This window comes from Rhinopithecus bieti, unplaced genomic scaffold, assembly GCF_001698545.2.
Source record: "Rhinopithecus bieti isolate Rb0 unplaced genomic scaffold, ASM169854v2 scaffold_3527, whole genome shotgun sequence".
NCBI lineage: Eukaryota > Metazoa > Chordata > Mammalia > Primates > Cercopithecidae > Rhinopithecus > Rhinopithecus bieti.
The window spans coordinates 2887550-2898671 of NW_016804488.1; the positions used below are offsets into that span (position 1 = coordinate 2887550).

An 11122-nucleotide genomic window follows, 5' to 3' on the forward strand; every position below is an offset into this window, starting at 1 on the left:
ACCAATATTAAAAGTAGATAAGTAGCATTCTAAATATCTTCTGATGCATATGTATGTGAGTGGATAGGCTGATGAACTAGGTGGATTGATGGATAGGTAAGTATGAAATAAATACTTTCATAAAGATTCCAACATATCATACATGCCTTAAATTCAAGAGGCGAAAAGAGACCCGAACAAAACTGGAGAATTGGCTTATCTTAAATATCCTCTCACATAAAGGAATATTATTTTAAAGGATCCTCTAAGATTAAAAGATGTATTATGAAAACATTAAGAAATTTGAATTTTCTTTAATCCAGTTGTTTCAAGTTAAGCAGTATTTACTGGCTCACTGCTTTGAAAAATAAGGACAGTATTCCAGTTCACATTCAGTGTTCCAGTGTTCACATTATCTTATTATTTTTACATTGTCCAGCTTTGTAATATTCACACTCTATTCTGTAATCATAATTCATAGTAGTTTATTTATTACTAATGCTATTTAAATAGATTCAAAGATCAGACCCTGCTCTTTTGTTCTAATTTCTGTTTATTTTGATTAATCTCTTAATTGATTGGACTTTACATTCAAGCAACTTTTTTAAAAAAGGTTTCTATAGATGTTCTATTTCTATCACTGTATTGTGTTTGAGGATGTTGGCCTGTTGCCTTCATATTTGACGAGCATTTTGACAGAGTCTATGATCTTGGGCCACTCTTTCTTTTCTCGCTTGAGAACTTTTAGATTTTGCTGATGGCCCTGCTTGTTGAATGTTGCTGTGGAAACATCAAGTCTAGTGTAACTGTTTCTTCTTAAGGTGATTTGCATTTTATTCCTGAATGCCTGAGGGTTCTTTCTTTAACCTTGAAGTTAAATACCCTGATTAGGATGTATCTTGGTCTATTCATTCTGAATAAAAATACCTGCCATTTTATCTAGAAAGTCCCCTTTTTTTTCTCTCTTTATTTCTGGGAAATTCTCTTTTATATAAATATGTTTTGTTCCATCTATTGTGATCTCCGTTGAGGGATACTAGTTGTCCATATGTTAGATAATTTGTCTTCCATATCTGTTAACAGTTCTTTAAGTTTTTTGTTTATTTCTCTGTCTATTTTTACATTTACTCACTGTTCTCTTGTGGTTTTCCTCTGTCAGTAATTTAATTTTTAGTAGTTCCGGTTCTATTACTAACTCTATTTAAATAGATTCAAGGATCAGACCCTGCCCTTTTATTCTTATTTCTGTCTATGTTGATTAATCTCTTAATTGATTGGATGTTACATTCAAGTAACTTTTTAAAAAAAGTTTCTATAGATGTTCTACTTCTATCATTGTATTGTGTTTGAGGATGTATTTTTAATCCATTTATTAATTCTGTAATAATATTATTTTGCTCCTTGTCTCCTGAGATCCGAAATCTCTTTCTTCGTCTTATTCTGTTGCTTTTGTATTTTATTTTGAATATTTTTAAAATTGATTCCATGTTATGAAGCAATTATGAGGCATTTCCTCTCTTCTTGGAATTAAGGATTTTTTCCCCTAGGAGGGGCTCGATGGTCTGTGTTTTGCTTCCTTTCTTCCCCTGTATTTCTAGAAAATATTTTCTTAGTAACCCTGACATTTCTTTTCATCTTGCTTATTCTACTTGGTCTGATATAGCTTGATTGACATTTCAGCCTTCTTCCCACTACACTTTTTTTCCTGTGAGAGCTATTGAGTTTTCTAAATCCTAAAAGAATGACAAAGATGGGGTTGGAGGAGTCTGGTGAGGCAAAGTGCAGCCTTTGTTAAAATACTTTTCCTTTGCTCTCTCTCCCTCATCTGAAATTTAGTTACATACCCTAAGCCATCAGCACTGTACCTACTTGGGGAATGCTTTCATCCCCACAGGAGATTCTCTGGGGCTTCGAGCCATCTTCCTCTTCAGTGTAGACCACAGAGGACTTTGCTTCTGTCCCAGTGAGCCCGCAGGGGCTCACTTCTCCATGGTCATCTGATTCTTGTCAGCCAAGGTTTCAACTGCTTTTCTGATCAGAACAGGGAAAATATACCTATTTGAATCATGTCTTTATAGATATGAAGATATGAGGGAAAATGCTGAGGTTATTCTTGACTCACACCTAAAGATTTGGAAATGAGATTAGCAGCGAAGCTTTGCCCTACATCTCATTCCAGAATTTCTAGTCTTTGAGTGTGTGTCTGTGTGTACTCACACACACCATAACGAAATACATATTATATATAATTTTGTTTATATATAATATTCTATGACTATACATGACCTGTTCCTTTAGCTGATTGCTGCTGGTGAAATTTAGACGTTTTTATTTTTCTTGTTTCATTGGGTATTAAGGAAGAGAAATTCTATGGTAATTTTCATGTGCCACAGTAATCTGACATATATGTTGATTTTTTTCCTACACCCATTTGTTGTGATACCAAGTTTGAAAACAACAGATTGCAGGGTTGCTTGGGAAACCACACAACCATGACTTGGGGAGAGACAGGATGATTAGGTGGGAAAGCACCCTTTTGGTGGGGCTGTAAAGACTTCTATATTTAGCAAAATTGGCTACAAAGTCCATTCCCCTCCCTTTCTTGCGTTTCTTGCTGTGATTCGGTAGAGGGATAGACTTGGATACAAACTAGAATGGATTCATTCTGTTCTGGAGTTAGTGTAACAAGACATTTAGCTGCTCAACACAAAAAGAGAAACAAAAAATTTGTGTGGTTTCAGTAATGTTATACAATTACTTTTTCTGACCTTTAAGGAGAGAAACACCACTTCTTTGGTCCCTACCATCAGCTTCATAGGGGTTTCATCCTGTTCTGTTTCTGGAAGGGCGTAACTAGCCATGCACAAGTTTTCTTTCTGTAGTCAGAGTATATGTCACTGCTGACCACCAGTAGATGAAAATAAACAGAAACTAGGCTATTATATAATACATATACATTACAAAATAAGACATGAAACTCAAAGGTACTTTATGGTATAATTGGACATATATTCCTGGACAATTCTTAATGGTCACAGATTTTATAAAAGGACTATTAGTAAATGTATGAATTACAGAGTAGTTTATCCTTCTGTTAGTAAGAACCAGCTGATGACCTCAGTGTCAGTGCAGCGTGGGAGGTGTTGGGAGGTGTTGGGACCTTCCCTTGCCACCACCCTCACCAGCCATCATCAGCCATAACCTGCACATTGGGGAAGTTTTGAATTATCCCTCACTTTTGCCCCTCTTCAAGCTGTTCTTTCCACAATGAATGAGAAGGCCACTTCTTCCTTCAAACCTTTCACTGGTTTCCATTTTCCTTTAGATAAAGTCTCTGCCTAGCTGGCCTCTGCCTGCCCCTCCTGCCTACCTCTCCAGCACTGCCCCCACCTAGGGCTCTGGTTCCCCAACCTTCACTCAGTCCTGCCACACCTCCCAGCCCGTTCTCCCTTCAGAAATTTCCTTCTTGTTGTCCCCTACACTGGGACACAAAACCCTCCTTGTCTGGCTGACTCTTACAAGATCAGAAACCTGTGTAATGCTCTCATAGCAAGCTCCCCTTGTCTTCGTGGATCTCTCAGATGGGAAGGAATTATCTGTGCAATCATGCATGAACTTCTACCTACCCTCCCTTAGTAGCTGTCTGCTGCTAAGGATGGGGACCATTCTCACTTGCTCACCATTCTGTCCCTCTGCCCAGTCCAGATGTGTTGAAGGATGGAAATATACAGAGTAGTGGTAAAATATAAACCATTCAGACATTCCAAGGATGGGCTTATGTGCTTTGACTCATTTATGTACCGCCACTGAAAGTAGAACACAGCTGCAGTGTTGCCAGTAAGAGTGCAGACAGTTACTATAATTAATGAATTTGCTAATTAAGCCATGATTTCATACCGAACTTATGACCAACATATTGAGAAGGTGTGCCTTCAAGGAAATTTATTTTTTGTATTACGATATTTACTACAAAGCTAATTGAAGAAGCCAAATCTAGGTTCTGATTTCACCATTGCCAGGGAAATGAGCTCACGGACTCCTATGAACTGATGATGTTAGATCAGAAGTTTCTCGAGGCCAGGGCCCAGTCACTGCTGAGGCCTCAGCAGTAGTTCCTTGTACATCAATAATTCTCAGTACTTTCTAAAAATAACAGATGAATAACAACTATTTTCCCTGTGGCTCCCTTGCTATGCCTCCTACTCTCCACCACATGTTTCTGGGGAGCCCTGCTTCAGGCCTGCCAACTACAGATAATTACTTTTGAGTATCCTTTCCACTCTCATCACAAGACAGAGCTCATCTACCTTTGGGTTATTTGTCAAAATGTGTCATTTTATTACAAAATAAACAATCATCATGTATTTTGATTAAATTTTACACTAGATTATTAAAAGTATTAAATACAATTACTAAAATTATTAATTTAACATATCACATATTTTAAATATATTGTATATAATGAATAAATTATTATGTATTTTAATTCAATAAATGTATAAGCTAGCCAGTTGTAAATTACTGAGAACACTCTACTGAAAAAGCATCATTTAAAATACATTATTTAAAATATTAAATGAAATACAATAACATAATTAAATTAATCTTTTGTTCCCCTATTTATTTATTCATTTATCCAACAAAATCTCTTTAAGTGCCTACGATGGGTGGGTCCTGGCTTGGTGCCCCCTAGACAGATGCATGGGCCTTCCCCCAGCCCGTCAGTGTGGTGCAGGTGTGATGTGTCCGCAGGTGTGTGTGTATGTGTGTAGGTGTGGGGGCTGCAGGCGTGCTGGGCCCCCAGGAGGTGTTCCCCTTTTCCTCCCCGCGTGTAGATTTCAGCTGTTGCTGTGGGACCTGACCGGTTCCGGAGGTGGCCGCGCCCCACTCACTGTCGCCTGCTTTCCACAGGGGACAAGGGTCTGTCCGACACGCCCTACGACAGCAGCGCCAGCTACGAGAAGGAGAACGAAATGATGAAGTCCCACGTGATGGACCAAGCCATCAACAACGCCATCAACTACCTGGGGGCCGAGTCCCTGCGCCCGCTGGTGCAGACGCCCCCGGGCGGCTCCGAGGTGGTCCCGGTCATCAGCCCCATGTACCAGCTGCACAAGCCGCTCGCGGAGGGCACCCCGCGCTCCAACCACTCGGCCCAGGACAGCGCCGTGGAGAACCTGCTGCTGCTCTCCAAGGCCAAGTTGGTGCCCTCGGAGCGCGAGGCGTCCCCGAGCAACAGCTGCCAAGACTCCACGGACACCGAGAGCAACAACGAGGAGCAGCGCAGCGGCCTCATCTACCTGACCAACCACATCGCCCCGCACGCGCGCAACGGGCTGTCGCTCAAAGAGGAGCACCGCGCCTACGACCTGCTGCGCGCCGCCTCCGAGAACTCGCAGGACGCGCTCCGCGTGGTCAGCACCAGCGGGGAGCAGATGAAGGTGTACAAATGCGAACACTGCCGGGTGCTCTTCCTGGATCACGTCATGTACACCATCCACATGGGCTGCCACGGCTTCCGTGATCCTTTTGAGTGCAACATGTGCGGCTATCACAGCCAGGACCGGTACGAGTTCTCGTCGCACATAACGCGAGGGGAGCATCGCTTCCACATGAGCTAAAGCCCTCCCTACCCCCGCCCCACCCAGCCATCCCAGGAAAAGCACAAGGACTGTCGCCTTCTCGCTCCCGCCAGCAGCATAGACTGGACTGGACCAGATAATGTTGTGTTTGGATTTGTAGCTGTTTTTGTTTTTTGTTTGAGTTGGTTGATTGGGGTTTGATTTGCTTTTGAAAAGATTTTTATTTTTAGAGGCAGGGCTGCATTGGGAGCATCCATAACTGCTACCTTCCTAGATGTTTCCCCAGACTGCTGGCTGAGATTCCCTCACCTGTTGCTTCCTAGAATCCCCTTCTCCAAGCGATTAGTCTAAATTTTCAAAGAGAAATAGATAAAACACCGCACAGCCTGGGAAGGAACGTGCTCGTCCCCGTGCTAAGCACGGGCTTTGCGCACCAGGTGTCTTTTTCCAGTCCCCAGAAGCAGAAAGCACAGCCCCTGCCGTGTGGCTCTGCAGGTGAGCAGACAGGACAGGTGTGCCGCCACCCAAGTGCCAAGACACAGCAGGGCCAACAACCTGTGCCCAGGCCAGTTTCGGGCCACATGCATCTAAGGCGGAGAGGCTACACTTTTGAGAGAAAATACTATTTTAAGTCATATTCTGCGTAGGAAAATGAATTGTTTGGGGAAAGTTGTGTCTGTGAGACTGCCCTGGGTGGAGGGAGACCCTGGGCTAGAGCCTTTGGGATCCTCCTGGATTCACTGACTTTGCGGAGGCTGCTCAGATGGCCTGAGCCTCCGGAGGCTTGCTGCCCCGTAGGAGGAGCCTGTCTTCCCGTGGGCATATCTGGGGAGCCCTGTTCCCCGCTTTTTCACTCCCATGCGTTTAATGGCCCCCAAAGTCTGTCACTACAATTTAAACACCAGTCCCGAAATTTGGATCTTAATTCTTTTTGAACCTCTCAAATGGCAACATTCCTCAGAAACCAAAGCTTTATTTCAAATCTCTTCCTTCCCTGGCTGGTTCCATCTAATACCAGAAACCTCTTTTCCTGAGGAGATCCAATCCTGGCCCTCATTTTAATTATGTACATCTGTTTGTAGCCACAAGCCTGAATTTCTCAGTGTTGGTAAGTTTCTTTACCTACCATCACTGTATATTATTCTCGTTTTAAAACCCATAAAGGAGTGATTTAGAATGATCATTAATTTTCAGCTCAATGAAATACGTGAAGCCCAGCATCTCTGTTGCCAACACACTGAACTCATCTGTTTGAACCTAAGCTGTCAAACGTGTTGAAGCTCTTTAATGTAAAGGCAAGCCACCATGTGTGTCCACACATACATAGGATGGCTGGCCCTGCGCCTGTAGGATATTGGCACAGGGCAATCGAGGGACTGAGCCAGACCTTCGGAGAGTAGTGCCACCAGATCCCCTAGGAAGGAGGAGGCAGGTGGCACTGCAGGTGAGAACCCTACCTGTCCATATTATGACATGGAGGCACTGAAGCCCAAGGAAGGTGTGTGGAGATTCTAATCCCAACCAGCAAGGGTCTCCTTCAAGATTAATGCTATCATTAAGGTCATTACTCTCAACCACCTGGGCAATGAAGAATATACCATTTCAAATATTTACAGTATTTGTCTTCACCAACACTGTCCCAAGAAGAAATGAAGCAACAGAGAGGAAATTGTACATAAACACCTCAGCATTTAATCCAAACAGGGGTTCTTAGTCTCAGCACCATGACATTTTGGGCTGAATACTTATTTGTTAGGCAGGAGCTCTCCTGTGCATTGTAGGATAATTAGCAGCATCCCTGGTCACTACCCAATAGACGCCAGTAGCACCCCAAATTGACAACCCAAACTCTCCAGACATCACCAACTGTCCCCTGTGAGGAGAAATCGCTCTTGGTGGAGAACCACTGGCCCAGCTGAATTCTAAACCAATCAAAGGTCTGGGAAGCCCTCCCCCTCTCCCAAAAAAAAAAAAAAAAAAAAATAGAAAAGCACTTGAGGAATATTCCCAATATTCCCAGTCAGCAGTATCAAGCCTGACTTGTGTTCCTGTGGAATCATTATAAATTCTATAAATGAATTATTCCCCTTCAGTCTTCAAAAATGTATTTCCTCATAAACATTTGAGTTTTGCTGAAAGGATGGAGTTTACAAAGATACCATTCTTGAGTCATGGATTTCTCTGCTCACAGAAGGGTGTGGCATTTGGAAACTAGAATAAACAAAATGGCCGCAACAATGCACTGAGTGAAGGAAGACAGAGAGAGGAGCCAAGGGCTTTAGACAGTCCTCCTTCAATATGCGATTACAGAGAAAGATGCGTCTTATCCAAGTTAATATCTGTAAGGTGAGCGCCTTCTTAGAGTCAGTTTGTTGCAAATTTCACCTACTCTTTTCTTTTCCATCTATCCCCCTGAGTCAGTTGGTTGAAGGGAGTTATTTTTTCAAGTGGAATTCAAACAAAGCTCAAACCAGAACTGTAAATAGTGGTTGCAGGAATTCTTTTCTAAACTGCTTTGCCCTTTCCTCTCACTGCCTTTTATAGCCAATATAAATGTCTCTTTGCACACCTTTTGTTGTGGTTTTATATTGTAACACCATTTTTCTTTGAAACTATTGTATTTAAAGTAAGGTTTCATATTATGTCAGCAAGTAATTAACTTATGTTTAAAAGGTGGCCATATCATGTACCAAAAGTTGCTGAAGTTTCTCTTCTAGCTGGTAAAGTAGGAGTTTGCATGACTTCACACTTTTTGTTGCGTAGTTTGTTCTGTTGTATGATGGCGTGAGTGTGTGTCTTGGGTACTGCTGTGTACTACTGTGTGCCTAGATTCCATGCACTCTCATTGTGTTTGAAGTAAATATTGGAGATGGGAGGGTAACCCGTAACAGATTGGCCTGTTGATTACAGCTAGTAATCGCTGTTTCTTGTTCCTCCCCCTCTCTGACACCCCAGCTTCCCAAGATGTGGAAAGCCTGGATCTCAGCTCCTTGCCCCATATTCCTTCTGTAATTTGTACCTAACGAGTGTGATTATCCTAATTCAAGAGTCACTAAAAATCATCACATTATCATTGCATATCAGCAAAGGGTAAAGTCCCAGCACCAGTTGCTTCACATACCAGCATGTTCCATTTGCAATTTAGAATTAGCCACATAATAAAATCTTAGAATCTTCCTTGAGAAAGAGCTGCCTGAGATGTAGGTTTGTTGTTATATGGTTCCCGCACCCCCCGATTTTTGTGCTTTTTTCTTGTTTTGTTTTGTTTTGACTGCACCGTGAGTTTTGTAGCATCCTCTTCTTGCCAAAACAAACGCGAGATGAACTGGACTTAAACGTAGACAAATCATGACACCAGTGTATCCTTCCTTTCTTCAGTTCCAGCAATAATGAATGGTCAACTCTTAAAATCTAGATCTCTCTCATTCATTTCAATGTATTTTTACTTTAAGATGAACCAAAATTATTAGACTTATTTAAGATGTACAGGCATCAGAAAAAAGAAGCACATAATGCTTTTGGTGCAATGGCACTCACTGTGAACATGTGTAACCACATATTAATATGCAATATTGTTTCCAATACTTTCTAATACACTTTTTTATAATGTTGTGTGTGGTGATTGTTCAGGTCGAATCTGTTGTATCCAGTACAGCTTTAGGTCTTCAGCTGCCCTTCTGGCGAGTACATGCACAGGATTGTAAATGAGAAATGCAGTCATATTTCCAGTCTGCCTCTATGACGATGTTAAATTATTGCTGTTTAGCTGTGAACAAGGGATGTACCACTGGAGGAATAGAGTATCCTTTTGTACACATTTTGAAATGCTTCTTCTGTAGTGATAGAACAAATAAATGCAACAAATACTCTGTCTGCCCTATCCCGTGAAGTCCACACTAGCATAAGAGAAGGCCCATCAGAGCAGGAATCTGCTGAGACTTCCTCCCAGTGAAATCCCAGTAGGAGAGGGAGAAGAGATGGACCTCGGGACAGCTGCAATACCACTTGGGAACACGTGGTATCTTAATGTGGTCAGTGCAGCAATTCAACGTGACAGACCTCCCGTCTACAACAGTGCTGGACGTGGGCATTCTGGGCCCCAGTCTGGAGGGTGGGGGGAGAGAGAGGGCAACAAGAGATACATTTCCAGTTCTCCACTGCAGCATGCTTCAGTCATTCTGTGAGTGACCAGACCCAGGGTGGTGGGAGCACAGAGGACAGAGTGACCACAGTGAGTACACCTTCAGCATAGGCAGTTTGCAGAGCCACACGCTATGCCAGGACTGAGCCAGTGATGGGAGGTTTGCCTGAGCTCTGCCACGGAATTGTACTACTGCAGACTCTCTGTGGTGAAAATCCTTGTCCCTTTTGGATGAATAGGCAGATATCATTTGGGTTCAGATCTAGCAAATCCAGTGAGGTGACAACCTTTAATGTGGCACAACGTCAGACCCAAACAAGATGAAACTCTAGTGAAATAAACAGCATATTAGGTTTCACATCCGGGCCTGGCACCACTACCCAAGAAGGACTTTTAAAAATATCTTTGCCAAGGCAGCATCTTTAGGAGAACTTTTCAGCCTCCTTAGGTTACCTCATTGAGGGATCATGTTGTATATATGTACATATACATATAATGATACATCTGTTTGCAAATTTAACCAGTCATTTTTATAGCTACACCCTGCATATTTCCAGTGATTATGGTGCAAATAATAATAATAATAATAAAGAATACCTACAGTTAGTTAAAAATAACCTGGACTCAAACTAAGAGGAAAAAGTAATTCAGAAGGGTAAGGGGTAGGACAAGAGGGTGAGAAATATGTTGATATATATTTTTGTAAAACTGTATGGTATAGCCTAGCAGCTCAATGCCTTAGGAAGCTAGACCAGCAATGTAGTGACATAAAAGAGAGGTTCCAAAACTCTTTTAGGAGCCATGGGGAGGATGACAGCCTTCATTTCTTAGTTTTCCGTACCTTGTCTTTTACAAAGTCATAAGAATTATCCTTAACATAGCCTTTGACGCTGTAAATCTTGAGTATTCATTTACCTTCTTCTGATCTCCTGGAAACAGCTGCCTGCCTGCACTTCTCTTCCCGAGGAGTGGGGTAAATTTAAAAGTCAAACTATGGTTTGGATGTTAGCATAGAACTTTGGAATTGGGAATTAAAAATCAGGACTGGGGACTAGGAGCCCAAAAATTCCTGATCACGTTTCTGATGGATTTGTCACAAATTTTCTGTCAAAATAAAATGTCTTGGAGGTTATGACTCCTTGGTGAAACCTTCTCACATTGTCATTTGAAGCACATGGGTTCTCAAGGAACAGAATCCCTTTGGCTGTTTTCAAAACTCATGTCTTTTCTTTCATGGCCTCACGACTCCAACACAGGGCCAGGCACAAAAGAGACACTCAAGGGATTGATTGAGCAATTGGTAAAAGACCCGGAGGAAGTTCTCAGACAACCAAAGCAGAAACTCCACATTCCTCCAAAGCCCAGGACATCTTTCTGAAAACTTCTGGCCTTTTCTCTGCACCAGAACCCAGAACAGGCT

At 42.2% G+C, this 11122-nt stretch overlaps 1 protein-coding gene across 16 annotated transcripts in view; it reads left to right on the plus strand.

Moving 5' to 3' along the window:
• IKZF1 (IKAROS family zinc finger 1) overlaps positions 1–10850 on the plus strand; it is a 101000-nt gene extending 90150 nt beyond the window's left edge. For all 16 annotated transcript variants that reach the window (XM_017868582.1, XM_017868585.1, XM_017868586.1 and 13 more), the window contains one exon: positions 4891–10850. In XM_017868582.1, coding sequence (XP_017724071.1) covers positions 4891–5600 — 710 coding nt within the window. In that variant the 3' untranslated portion in view covers positions 5601–10850. The remainder of the gene's footprint in view (positions 1–4890) is intronic.
• Positions 10851–11122: the final 272 nt, after the last annotated feature.